Source organism: Prionailurus bengalensis, chromosome A1, assembly GCF_016509475.1.
Source record: "Prionailurus bengalensis isolate Pbe53 chromosome A1, Fcat_Pben_1.1_paternal_pri, whole genome shotgun sequence".
Taxonomy (NCBI): domain Eukaryota; kingdom Metazoa; phylum Chordata; class Mammalia; order Carnivora; family Felidae; genus Prionailurus; species Prionailurus bengalensis.
In genome coordinates this window covers 7261551-7275044 of record NC_057343.1, presented here as the reverse complement: position 1 = coordinate 7275044, position 13494 = coordinate 7261551, and the positions used below count along the sequence as shown (strand labels likewise).

General features: G+C 46.2%; 2 protein-coding genes across 2 annotated transcripts in view; both read right to left on the bottom strand.

The window, feature by feature from the left end:
• The window catches only part of LOC122480955 (protein POLR1D-like), a 49707-nt gene extending 37708 nt beyond the window's left edge, over window positions 1-11999 (bottom strand). The window contains exon 1 of the mRNA XM_043575878.1: window positions 11898-11999. Coding sequence (XP_043431813.1) covers window positions 11898-11923 — 26 coding nt within the window. The 5' untranslated portion in view covers window positions 11924-11999. The remainder of the gene's footprint in view (window positions 1-11897) is intronic.
• LOC122480947 (DNA-directed RNA polymerases I and III subunit RPAC2) lies at window positions 10354-12005 on the bottom strand. The gene is made up of 2 exons (XM_043575867.1): window positions 11898-12005; window positions 10354-10933 (listed from the first exon to the last, which is right to left on the bottom strand). Exons 1-2 carry the CDS (start codon window positions 11921-11923, stop codon window positions 10558-10560), a joined length of 402 nt encoding a protein of 133 aa, XP_043431802.1. The 5' UTR covers window positions 11924-12005; the 3' UTR covers window positions 10354-10557.
• Window positions 12006-13494: the final 1489 nt, after the last annotated feature.

Below are 13494 nucleotides of genomic sequence, written 5' to 3'. Positions count from 1 at the left end.
TGCTTACATTTTATATTCTAGACTAATCATTTTTTAATACAAATCCCGCTAAGTATTCCAAGCCCCAGAATTTATGCATAAGTATGCAGAACAGAGTAAGCAAGCCAACCAGGATAATAATTTTAGTTGCAGAATCTCAACGATGTGTGATCCTTAACTTGCAATCTAAGCTCCAATTAAAATGGATTCTGAGATCCCATATAAATTAGCAGGAATGGTGGTGTAGAAATTAAGAGCTGTGGACCAAATGTTCATGAGGATCCAAGGAAAAACTGCCAGAGTCTGCTCATCTTATTGTGGAGCTAATGTGATTAAAAAAAAAAAAAAAAAAAAAAAAAAAGGCACAGCAGACATCCAATTTTAGAATGTCCCATTTATTCTTTGTTTTTGGCCTTGTGATTTTCTGATTTATAAGAAATAAATATTTGGTCTTTATCTGTTCCTAGCACAGAGCTTCTAAAACCCTTGGAATTTCCTAAATGTTGAGGGCAATAAAGGTATCTTTTGTCATGTTGAGCTCCTAGGCTTTCTAAAGATGGGGGTTGGCTAGCCCACCCCCAACCTTCTGGGGCAGGGAGAGGAGCTGGAGATTAAGCTCAGTCACCAAAGGCTGACGAATGGAGTCTTTGTGAATACCCAAAAGGACAGGGTTCAAAGAGCTTCTGGATTGGTGAACGTGTGGAGATGCGAGGAGAGAGAAGGCATGGAAACCCCACGCCCGACCCACATACCTCATACTATGTACCTCTTCCTGTAGTTGTTCATCTGTATCCTTTATAACAAACTGGTAAACCTAAGTAAATGTTTCTCTGAGTTCTGTGAGCTGCGCTAGCAAAGTAATTGAACCCAAGTAGGGGTTTATTGGGATGACAGCCCGTAGGTCAGAAGCACAGGCAATAGTCTGGACTCATGATCGGCGATCTAACTGAGAAGAGGCGGGGCGCACAGTCTGTGGGAGTAAGTCCCAAACCAGTGAGATCAGACACCGTTTCGGGTAGAGTGTGTCGGAACTGAACTGAGTTCATTGCGTGCTGGTGTTGGAAAACACACACTGGAAGCCTTCATGCTCTATCAGGCCTATGAAGACCGGGATTCCTGACAAACTTCCATCAAAGCAAAGGCGAAGTCCATTTGCAATGGCAAAACAAAACGTAAGCTACCTGGCATTAATTCACCCTAGATTTTATTTTTTGAAATAGTGTTCATTGGTGAACTCCCCAAATCTGAAACCATGCCGTAGGTATGAAAGGTAGGGCAGGTGTTCACGAAACCAACAGTGGCTGCCTTGAGGGTCAGTTCGCACTAACGTGAGAGCCATGCACTTGCAAATGTGGCCTTCCAGAACCAAAGCCCCACCTTCTTAGCCATGTGTAACACAATCAGTTGTTTGGGGTTTTTTTAGGTGAGCTCTGTGGACCCACCTACCACCTAGTAGATCGACTTGGTAGGATCGGCTTGGTTCTCACTGTGCAGGCTGCCCCTCTGGAACTCTATCTTTGCCCGAAACGATCATGAGCGTCTTTTGCCTAAGTGAACTCCCAGATCTGCATCTTCACCCTGGCAATCCCAAAGGTTATAGGATATTTTAACCTTTCAAACTAAAATTAAGCTCTTAGAATACTCATTGAAGAAAAATACAGAGTCAATCTTCTATTTATGCATTTGACAAACAGTTTTTGAGCATCTACTACGGGCCAGGGTCTATAGATACACCAGTGAGCAGTCAGACCAAACCTGTGCTTCGTGGAGCTTATGTTAGAGTGGTGGTACTTGGGGAATGTGGGGGAGGAACAGACAATATAGAATAAATGCGATCAATAGGTACATTCTATATGTTTTATAAGACGTTAAGTGCCAATACAAAGAGAATGCCGAGGGTAAGAGTGTTGGAGAAGGGGCCACAATGTTAAACAAGGTGTTAAGAATTAGAAGAAACGATACCGTTCTTTCAAGAGTTCAGTAATACATAGGTCAGGAACCAAATGAGATGCACCTTTGCATCCTTAGTATCTAGAACGTAGCAGGACTTAAAATGGTAGAAAAAAATGCACATATTTTGTATCTTGCCAAAGCAATCCCATTTGTAATAAAGGCATAGACTCATTAGACAAACCGATCAGGAAAAGGATATAGTATTGACAGAACAGGATCCCTTAGACTCAAATCCTGTGCATTCCATCTCACAGTACCCAAAACAAAAATCCTACGACTTTGACCCCATTAGAATTCTGTGGACACAAGATCCCAAGGATAATTGGTGTCGCCCTTCCATACTGCTGCTGCTACAAAATAAAAATGTCCTTTGATCCCCTTCAAGTGGGATATATGCTGCCTTTTCTTTCAGACCAATAGGACAAAAGAGAACTGAAGCATGAGCTAAAGGTGGTTAAGGGATGGTAGGATCAAAGCTCTTGGGGATGGAGAGAAGACATTCACGAAATAGATTATAACGCACAACCACCCTTATTTATTACTTAGGCTAAGATGCCAATCACCTCAGCTCTTCCTCCCATTGAAGCCACAGGACAGGCATGCTTTCTTGCCTCACTCAGGAATTTTTCTTTTTTTATTTTAAGTAATCTCGCCGCCCAACGTAGGGCTTGAGCTCAAGACCCTGAGATCAAGAGTCGCATGCGCTACCAACTGAGCCAGCCAAGCAGCCCAAGAATTTTTTTTCTCGAGGCTTGTTACTGTGGTGGCTTCTCTGAGTGTGTGTCAGCGGACGAGTGTACAAAATAACGTCATTACAAACCCTCAGTTTTTCTCTGCAGTTTTCCCTTTCCTCCCTGTTGTGCCAGTCATACGGGTGCTGACATTCAATCATTCGGGGCCATTCGTTTACTGAATATTAACGAATGCGTACACGGGCCTGCCATGGTTTCAAGGGCTGGGGACCCAAAGGCAAAGAGGGACAAAGCCGTTGCCCTCAGGGAGCCTGTATGCAAGTGGAGTTAGACAACAAACAGGTAAATACACAGTTCGATGTGAGCTGGTGAGGAGGACCGTGCAGAGATGAAGCAAGGTCAGTGGGTAGAAAACGACAGAGGTTGGTCTGTAGGTGCTCTTGCTGGTCTAGAGAAGGCAGTGGTGGTAAGGATTGTCCTAAGGCTCTCCACCTCCTGATTTTCACACTCTTGTATAATCCCACCTTCAGCGTGGGCTGGACTTAACAGACTCACTTCTAACAAAGAGAATGGGGCAGAAATGACGAATGTCACTTCCAAGATTAGGGTATAAAAAGACTGCGGCTTCCATCTTGGGTTCATGCGCTACTTCCTGCCCCCCCCACCCCTGCTCTGGGGGAAGAGGCCATGGCAGGAGGCAGCCTCAGGTGAGTGAGCTTGGAGGTGAGTCACCCCCCATTCCGGCCTCCAGGCGACTGCAGCCTGTGAGTCGGGTTCATCCAGTTAAGCTCCAGCAAGATCCCTGACCCACGGACACTGAGACATGGTTTTAGTTCTCAGCACGAAGTTTTCGGACAATTTGTGACGCAGCATCGGGTAAGTAATACATTGGTCAAGGATGATTCTCTAAGGAAATTACCTTGAAAAGGGATAGGCCATGGGAAGACTTAAGGGAAGACAGTGCAGGGAAATAGGGGTCAAGTGCCAAGGCTCTGACACAAAGAAGCAAGGCAGATAAGGAAAGAAGTGAGAAGGCCAGTGGGCAGACAGACAGTCACAGGTGATGATGTGGAAAGACAAGGACCAGCTAGTACAAGCCAGCTTTGAGGTCTGTCACGGATAACGAGACATAACCAATAGGAGGAAGGCCACTATTCGAATCACCACTAATTGGCTTAAACAATAACCAATAGAACAGTAATAGTAATCGCTAGTATTTGAGTATTTAAGTATGCTAGGAACCGTGCTGAGTGCCGTATTTCACTCATTCTTCACAACAACCCTGTAAAGTTGGTATTAGCATTAGTCAATTTTACAGATAAGGAAACGGGGGGTCAGGAATCTTAAGACACTTTCCTGCATTCACAAGTTAGAAAATGGTAGAGCCAAGATTTAAACCAGGCCTCCCCCTTCAGGGTTCTTACCCTTCCACACAGTACTATTTTGGAAGGAGGCCTCTAGAAAGGAAGGCTCTTTCAGTCTTGAAAGAGGATCAAAAACAAAAACAAACAGAAAAACCCAACCCAAACCCCAAGATGTTGTTTAAGCCAACGGTGCAGTCTCCATCTGCTAGATGCTCTGGGAGGTTTGATTTTCTTGTGGAGCTCTTTTAATAGAATTGGTTGAGGCATCATCTACACCATTTTTGAGGTTGGACTCAAGTCCGCATGGCAAACTGAGAAAAGCACCCAGGTAGCTTTTCTCTTTGACATACGTTAAATGCCTTACATAACAAATAGGGAACCTACTGAGGGTTTGTATTATTGGATACAATATCAATGTATCCTATTTCATGCAATTTTATGCTTAGCCTGGTTTCTTATTCAGATACCTCGTACCAAACCAGATCTGCTACAGAACGTGCTTCCCTTCTGGCTTATTAACCTCTGTCTTGAAGCTTAGAAAAGATTATGGATGCTCCGTCTTCATTTCTTTGTGAAAAGAGGAGAAACACAATTTCTCTTCGCTTTTTAGCTATATTCTATAAATAGGAACGCTGTTTTAAAATATCTTTCTTGAAAGCAATGGCTTTAGCAGACTGATAACCTTCCATACAGGGCTCCGCAAATTTGTATTACAGGGCTGCCCTGGGCTAGAGGAAACAAAAATAACAGCAATTTTTTGCTTTTAAGTTGTCACCTGGAAGAAATGAGTGAAATCAGTTTGTTTGACACATGACTGGTATTATAATAACATTCATAACTAATGCTGATTGACAGCATACTCTATGGGCCAGATATGCCCTAAGCACTTTCGATAGATTATCTAAATTAATAGTTATATTTCTATATGGCAACTGTTATCGTTATCTCAATGTTACAGATGAGGAAACTCAGACAGAAAGAGGTCAAATAACTTGTCCAAGGCCACATAGTTAAAGAGTCTTTGGGCCAAGGCCAAGACCCAGGCAGTATCATTCCAACAATGCAACCTCTTAATTCATCCGCTAAAAGATATTCAGGATCCTGAGCACATCAGTTTCTCCTCCTAAGATATACTTACACACACACACACACACACACACACACACACACACACACACAAAGAAAAAGGAAAAAGGGCCCATTAAAATAAATTCCCCTAATACATATACATATCTAAAGGTATATGTATTAGCCGATCTAAAACTTTTACAATATCCTACTGTCCCAGTAACTGAATATTCTTTACTATAATTATTCTTTACTATATAAGTACATGCACATATAAGTGATATAATTTTAGACACGGATAAAAACTACACACACACACACACACACACACACACACACACACACACAATGCGGAGAAGTTTATTCCTTTAAAGAGGTTCACAATTTAGCTTTTTCACTGCTGAATCATCTCAGTTTTTAGAAAATTCTGGGTACAGTCTCATTCATCCTTGGTCTCTTTTATTTCTCTGCTCACACTCACCTTCTCTGAAAGGCCTTCACTAGCTACTCACTCTCTCGCCCTTCCCATCCCTATCCTTTACTTTCCATTTATACCACAACCTTAAGTCACATCACGTTATTTATTTTATGTATCTGCTGTTAAAAAATAAACTGCTTGTGGGTCAGTTTGTTCCCTGCTGTATCCCTACTACCTAAACTGTGCATGCATATAGTATGTGCTCAATAATACTTATGGAATGAATGAATGAATGAATGAGGAAGGAAGGAAGGAAGGAAGGAAGGAAGGAAGGAAGGAAAGAAGGAAGGAAGGAAGGAAGGAAGGAAAGAAGGAAGGAAGACAGGAAGGTTCCCTTTGAGGAGAGCAACTTGTTGAGGGCCAGCAGCAGCAAGAGCCAGTCCGCTCAGTGCCCTGACCTCCTCTCCCCACCCCCAATCTTGTCACCTGTCGCCCTGGATTCTCAGCCTTGTTAAAGATGAGAATTCCGACACGAGTGAGGAAAAGAGGTAAGGGCGAGGTGCACACTACTGACTTCCGTAAGCAAGGACAAGTTGGGGAGGAGTGGAGATGATAAATCCTGCCACACTGGTTTTGGTTGTGAGGGAGTGGTAGAAAAACAAGGGGTTAAAAGACACGGATATGGGGCCATTTGCAATCTTTATTTTACCTTTACTGCTATACAGAATCTGTCTCCCAAGTATTTTCCTTCTTTCTGAGCAGTTTTCCTATCCTCCTATCTCCATTCCTACACTTAAGCTCTCCTTACATAAATGCCGCCTAACGCACTGTCTTACAATGTTTCCTTCCGCTCATCCATTCTGCACAGGCATGGGATGAAACACAACACAACACAACTCTGGGGGTGTTCCCAAGCTTAGGAATCTTTAATGGCCCCTTTGTACTGAGAAAGAGAAAACGATTTATCCTGGAACACTCGATTTATTTTTCAGGCGTGCCACCTTCAATACCCCATGAGGTGCTGGAAGGCAGGCTGTGGCCGTCTTGTTTGCCATCCGCAGTCCCTGGGATGGTGGCTGGCAGAGTGGATGCTCCTGGAACAATCCTTGTTTCAGGAGCATCTCTCTCCCATTCCGGTCTGTGTTCAGCACATAATACTCTGCACCGCACGTTAAAGCACTTCATCGTAAACGCACTCTGTTTCCTTTTTCATGTGTATAACTCTGTCTGCCCTCTCCAAACCACATAAGGCTTTTTAGGACAGACTCCACCATTTCTTAGGGCTGTGCCCCTACTGGGTCCGTATTTGCTGTACAATACGGACCCCAATAATTTAGATATGGAAAGCATTCATTAAAAAATTGCAAATCACACAATAACTGTACCTGGATAATTTATAAAGTTCCAAATAGAGAACAACAAAGAACCCCCAAGAATCTAAGCACAAAAGGCTGGATTTGGGGTCTTTATAAGTATTTGAAAGCACACACTGGTCGATTTGGGTATACCTCCTAGGAGTCCAGTCTAAGGGATGTTACAAAAGTTTATGCCGACAAAAAGATTCTTGTCTAGTGATCTGGGGACTATCTATAATTTTAATATTTCAAGGAAACAAAAAGAAGGGTGGGGAATGGTGGGCCATAGAACTTGATATGATCTCAAATTTCTAGAAATGCAAGACACTCTTTGGTCAGAATGGCACTAAACGGTCCGCTTTTTATGTATACTTTTTTTTCTTTTTTCTTTTTTTTATCCCTACAGAGACTTTGTAGGCACCTGTGTGTTATACCAACTAATTAGAGCACTTAGATGTTACAGCTATATGCAATTTATAAATAATTAGTTTGTAAAGTGCTTTGAAAATAGAAAGTGCTGTGTAAGTACTCAAATTATTATTTATTAAAAGCCTTTGGTATGTAATCACTTTATTTAATGATTGGCTCTTTAAAAGGCACAGTGCTTTACAGCTGAACGAGATTTCTGATTTTAAATCATTAATATTCGTTTCAGTGAAAAGCTATTAGCAAATCAGAGGTACGGATCAAGTTATTTTTTCACAGTTTATATATAAATATATTTGACTCCTGTTTATCTCCCTTACCCTTTTAAGGACCAATTCAATCTTCTGTCAGATGCCACAGAGTTTATGCAGATTGTTCCCACTCATACCCGACTCTTGGTTACCCCTCCAGTCCTGCCCTCAGTCTTTTCCTTCCACCCATCTGCCTTTCTAAAGCTGTTTTGCATCAACCTGTGCATTTACGGCCACTCTAAGCAGATTCAAGACCGCAAGTCGCAAGATCAGTGATGATAAATCTTCGGAGCAACGAAGCCACGTGATATGGAGGTAGTCACGTGAGTGCATTTCCCACATGTACTGCTATTAATTACTTCAGTCTATGATCATCATCCTACACCTCTATGTCCACTAATTAAGCCTTGCTTTCATCTCCTGGAGGTCTTGGTTCAGAGGTATTACACTTCAGTTAAATAACCCTGTTTCCCATCCCCATAGGAATCCTCAGAGGCAAACGTTTTTGATTCTCACCTATCCTTTTAGACGTTCCCGACATCTTCAAGGGCTAATTTCCTTGCAGTGACATTGGCTTTCCAGAATCTCTTCTGGATCACTCTAAGAGAACACTATCCTGGCCCTAGGACTTTGACCTTCCCTCATCCCTGCTCCCAGTAACATTCAGCTCGTCAGTGCCCTACGGTGTACCTGCTTGATTGGAAAACCCAAACTAAGTCCTTTTCCTATACAGTGAGTGCTAATGTTTAGCCCTGTTGGGCACTAAACGAATACGCCTAGTGCCCAACAACCTGTTAATGTCAATCAGCACTTTTCTGGCCTCATGTGACTCATTCAATGCCATTTCTTCCCTCTTTGAAGGCACTGGCTTCCACGACTCTACCCTCTATACCTCACTGGCTGCTACTTTTATACCCAATCTTTAGTACTGAGCTTGCCCAGAGCTTGGTCTTGGGCCCACTTCTTTTTATCAGACTCCAGTTTCTCCATAGAAATACATACATACATCATTTTTATGGCAACGACTCACTTTTTTAAAATTTGATTGAGTCAGAGAGGGAGGGAGGGAGGGAGAGAGAGAGGGAGGGAGAATCCTAAGCAGCCTCCACGCTCAGCACAGAGTCCAACGCAGGGCTCGATCCCACAACCCTGGTGGCATGATCTGAAGAACTCACAAAGTCTCTAGCCTAAATATCTTTCAGGGCCTCCAACTCACATATCTACCGTCTACCACGTTCACAATGGAATTTTTGACTCCAGTTACCTTTTCCACTTTCCAACCCATGTCTCCCCTTAAGCTTCCCATTTCAGTAATTTGGCCCCAAACTTAGATGGAGGTCACGTTTTCTCACCTTCCACATCCGATTCCTGAGGTTCAGTTCTACAGTGTATTTCAAATCAACCCTCTCTTGTCAAATCAACCCTCATTGCTAGCTTGCTGCCCTCCCAGGCCAATGACACTCTTACAGCTTCTCCGCTTCTACTCTGGCCTCTCTACAACTCACTCCTCTACGGTCATCAAAGTATTCAGATGTCACTCCCATTGTACTTAAAATCCAAACCCCTTACCACCCCAGCTCTCCTTCCTACCAAATCCACAGCGTAGGCCCTTCTTTCTCCTCCTTGCTTACCATGCTACAGAGAAGCAAATCTTTCAATACTTTTAATTCCTCAGACCACCAGCTTTCTGCTTCAGGACCTATGCACAGCTATTCCACCAGAATGCATTCTCTCGTTTTTTGCAGCTAGCCCCTCCTCTTCCTGTAATCTCTGGAGGAGCTTCCCTGACTTCCTTACCAAGATTAGAAATTGGAAATGTCTAATTGTCTATCAGGCATTGTGCTGCAAGCCAGTACGGTGGGCAGACAGCAGAAGCGCTAACAACAGCCTAGTAAATCCGAGACCGGGAAACCCAAGAGTGTAACAAAAGCACACACAACTACCCAAACTAGGGTACGGAGTCGGACACGTTAAGTTCTCTCCTAGAGTACGGCAGGGTAAAAGTGTTCCAGGAAGACGGAACAGCAAAAACAAAGGCCCCAAAGCAAAGAGTGCTGGGGGTGGGGTGCTCAGGTTCAAAGGCTGACAGAGATTTAGGGTGAATGAAGAGTCAAGGTGGGGCAGGACAGGTATGAGACGAGGTTGATGAGGTTTAACAGGACAGCTTAGAAGCGGTTCGCTAATATTTTAAGTAAAAAAAAAAAAAAAAAATCATTTTCCCAACATGGATTTCCTTCTCCCCATCCTTAATGTAACCCTGGGTTATACCTAGATACCCACCTAAGGACTGAAAATGTTATCCGGTCACTCCAGTTTCCTCCTTTTATAGTATAAACTCTCTTGACCTACTTAGATCATTGCCGACAAAATATTTTATTAGTGTCCTGAAATTAAAGCGGGAAACTGGTACCTATCCTATAAATGCTGCCACAGAGATGGTGCTAGATCCTACCTAACCTCCCTGTGAAACCATAATTCTCACAATTCTTTCAAATTATTCCCCACCCTTGCCCCTTCCCCGACCGAAGTCGTAGCAAAGAATGCAATTCTCCCATGAGTTACTAAAAAGTATCCAACAAGAAGCTAAACCCTCCTCCCATTTCCACCTTTTTTTTTTTTTTTAAACCAATCACAGTCTAGCTGGGGTCAGGCTCCATCGCATCTCTCCTTCTCCCCCAATCACAGCCATGAATGCATACTGCATATTCTTTTGAATTCCCTTGATCAAAGTCCTTTCAAGGCCTGTAATTTTCTCATAGCTTACTTTCACTGCTGACTCAATTAAAAGAAAAACAAACAACCCTGAAAGAGCCAATCTTCCAGACGAAGCAACAGAAACCACTCAAATTAGTTTAAATGAAAGAGGGAATTTATTAGATGAATACAAAGGTTCTTGTGGGGAGTCCAACAGCTGTAATGGGTAAGAGCTAGAAGCACGCCTTGCTGAAGAACACATCGGGTCGTGATCACAAACTTCTATTTCTGGGTTTTTGGCCAGATCACGAAGACAATATCCTAGAGGACAGTCCTCCCTGTATAGTGCGTAAGGGACTAGAATGTGGACTCCTTTCTGCTTGCTTTTTGATCCTTATATTCCTTTATGCTGGCCTCAAACTTGTCAAGCACATGCTGGCAGACATTCATGAGCTCATTCAAGCCTCTCTGAAACGGCTCCACAGCTGGAAGAGTACCTCGAGTCTGAATGCGTAAATTAATTTTGCTCTCTGAAGGATGGGTTGTAGTGTAACCACAAAATTCCACTTCCGGGTTCTTCATGATCATGTAACGAAGAGAATTTCCTAGGGTATGGTCCTCCTCGTGCAATACAAATGTCACACAGTGTCTATCTGTTCCAGCTGCCTGGACCATTTCCAGGGCTGTCTTCCTCTCGCCTTCAGCCATTGAGGTCTTCAATCCAGATATTTTTCTACACACATATTTTTTATAAAAATGAGATCATACTGAATATGGTTTTGCAACTAGCTTTTTTTTTTTTTTTTTTTGCATTTACTGTATCACACTGGCAACACATTATACTCTAATGCACTCCAATTACACAGAACCGCTAGGATTAGCCCCTTATTTTCCTGCCTCCACATAGTCTATCAGTAAGTATGTCATTATTGCCTCCGGTTTTTTCCCCACCCCCTCGGACCGTCCACATGGCCACAGGGGAGTCCCCTGAACACACAAATGTTTGTTAAAATCTCCTTCTGGCACAGTCATAAGAAAAGGATAAGATTACAACAGGGTGGGCTCTGCTAGGGAATGAAAAGGCGTAGAAATGTTTAAAGGCGTAGAAAAACATAGATCTTTTTAAAAACAGACTGTAGATTACCATCGTGCAGGCCCCACTATGGTTTCCATTTTCAGGAGATTAACTGGAATGGAAATTCCGGGATATGTAAATCAAGCAGGAGGGAGGAAGAGAACTGAGCGCACAGAGTAATTTGGACCGCAGTTACAGGGGCTTAGGCCTGACTGAACGCACCAATAGCGGCACTCGGAGAACAGTGGCCTGGTGCGCGATCTAACGTTAGCTTTATTTACTCTCGCTGTTTTAACTGGGGGTGGGGCAATGTGGGGACTTAAGTCCGGCCTCACAACTTGTGCTCCCTCCAGGACATCTAGTGGTACTGAGCGTTTCTACTCCGAAACATCCATGTGTCTTCCCCCTCTCTTCCCAGTCGGGGCCCCCTCTCCCCGCTCAGGCGCCCACTTCTCTCCCCTCCCCTGTCCTCCCAGCCAGGCGCTCGCTGTCTGGCCGGGCCGTGGAGGCGGAGGCCCCGGCCGACCACCGGCCCCTCCGCCACCCGCTCGGGGCGCAGGGCGCGGCCCGCTCCTCCCGCCCGCCTCCCCCCCCACTGCCCACCCGCCTCCACGGCCGTTACCTCTCCAACTCCTGGTCTTCTTCCATCGCGGGGGCGGCTTCCGGGATCCTCAGGTGGTGCTGCTGGATCGGAGGCTCTAACCCATATCGCGAAACGTGCAGGCGGAGCAGGAAGGAAGGAACGACCGACGGAAGGAGCCGAAGACGGAAGGAGGGGGGAGGAGCCGCAGCGGCGCGGCACTGCCCAGCCGCTGGGCGGGGCGTGTACGTTCCGCCCGGAGGCCCCGCCCACAGGCCCCGCCCCCGGCGCGAAGAGGGCGGTGGCGAGGTCCGAGTTGCTCACCTGGAGTTCCCGGAGCTTAGTCTGTCCGCTGAGCCAGCGGGGAGAGGTGGGGTCGGGCTCCTGTCCCCTCTCGAGGCCGAGAACCGCCCGTGGGCGCTTGGGTTCAGCCCTCGGCACCTTACCCCAGGTGATGGCGAAGGGGGCGGGGCCTTACCTGTCGGCCCCCAAATCACCTTCCTTCTTGGGGCGGAATCGGGCCTTTAAGATCTGCTGCTCCACCCGTGTTACTCCCTGGCGGGACCCCAAGCCAGGAGGGGGTAGGGGGGTGGTGTTCGTGGGATGACAGGTTTAAACTATAGTTGATCGATACACCTTGATGAATTTTACAACAGAATAGGATGGGTTTAAGTCTGAGTTTGCGTCATCCGGGACCTTGCGGCTGCACACCTCAAATGGGTCAAAGGACAAGCGTTCGTAGAGGAGAGTTTGGAAGGAAAACTGCTCTTCTCCCCCCTGCCCCCGCCCTTTCTCTCTTAGGATCTTTCCTACACTTGGAATACGTACGCCCTCCTTTGCTTTGCACTTCCTTTTCCTTTTACCCTTTTAGCTTCATAAACCTCCTTCACCTGCAGAACCTCCCTCTCACCTTTGTTCCCAGGTGCTCTCCTGCCCCCGCCTCGGCAACCTTTCACCACCCAGACTCGCTCCCCGCCCTCCTTTTTCCTTTGTACCTCTCCCCTCTCTCTTCTCCGCGGGTGGTGTTCTTCGCCAAAAACCCTTCTCCCTTCTTCGATCTCCTACTCCCCTCGCCTTTCTCGGCCCGGTCAGCCCCCCTGTCCCTACCACCTTACCCCAGAGTCCTCTCACCCCCGACACACCTATATTTCTGCTTTCCTGCGCCACCTGTTCTCCTGCCCCCAACCCGATTCCCCTAGATGCTCACTGCCTCCCCCCAGCTGTTCCACTCTCCTCGCGGCGGTCCGCGGTGAGCGCAGAGGCACTTCTTGAGCGTGTCTTCAGCGGGGGAATCAGGCGAGCGGCGGGGACAGCCGAGACCGGGTGGGGGGAGGGCCAGCGGCGAGGGCGGAGTGGGCTCACTCTAACCCGGGAGTGACGGCCCCGGCCTGGCCCGCCCCCCGAGCTCTAGGATAAGCGGAGTTTCTCTCTGGCCCGCCTCCTCCCCGCCCTACGCTGCCGCCCATTGGCCCAGGCGCGTGTCGGGTTGGGCCGCTCGGCCCCGGCGCTCGCCCCCGGGAAGGCAGCAGGGGCGGTTGAGAAGTGAAGTCTTGGCCAGAGTTTGCTTCTTGCCAGGAAATCCGCGGTGGCGGCCGTGGCGGCGGCGGTTCCCCGCGTAGCGGAGGCCGACTGGCTCCCG

Coding starts and splice junctions, on each gene's coding strand:
- LOC122480947 (XM_043575867.1), bottom strand. CDS start 11,923: ATGGAAGAAGACCAGGAGTTGGAGAG. Junction 10,934..11,897: donor GAAGACCAGGAGTTGGAGAG/GTAACGGCCGTG, acceptor ATATGTGTGTAG/AAAAATATCTGGATTGAAGA.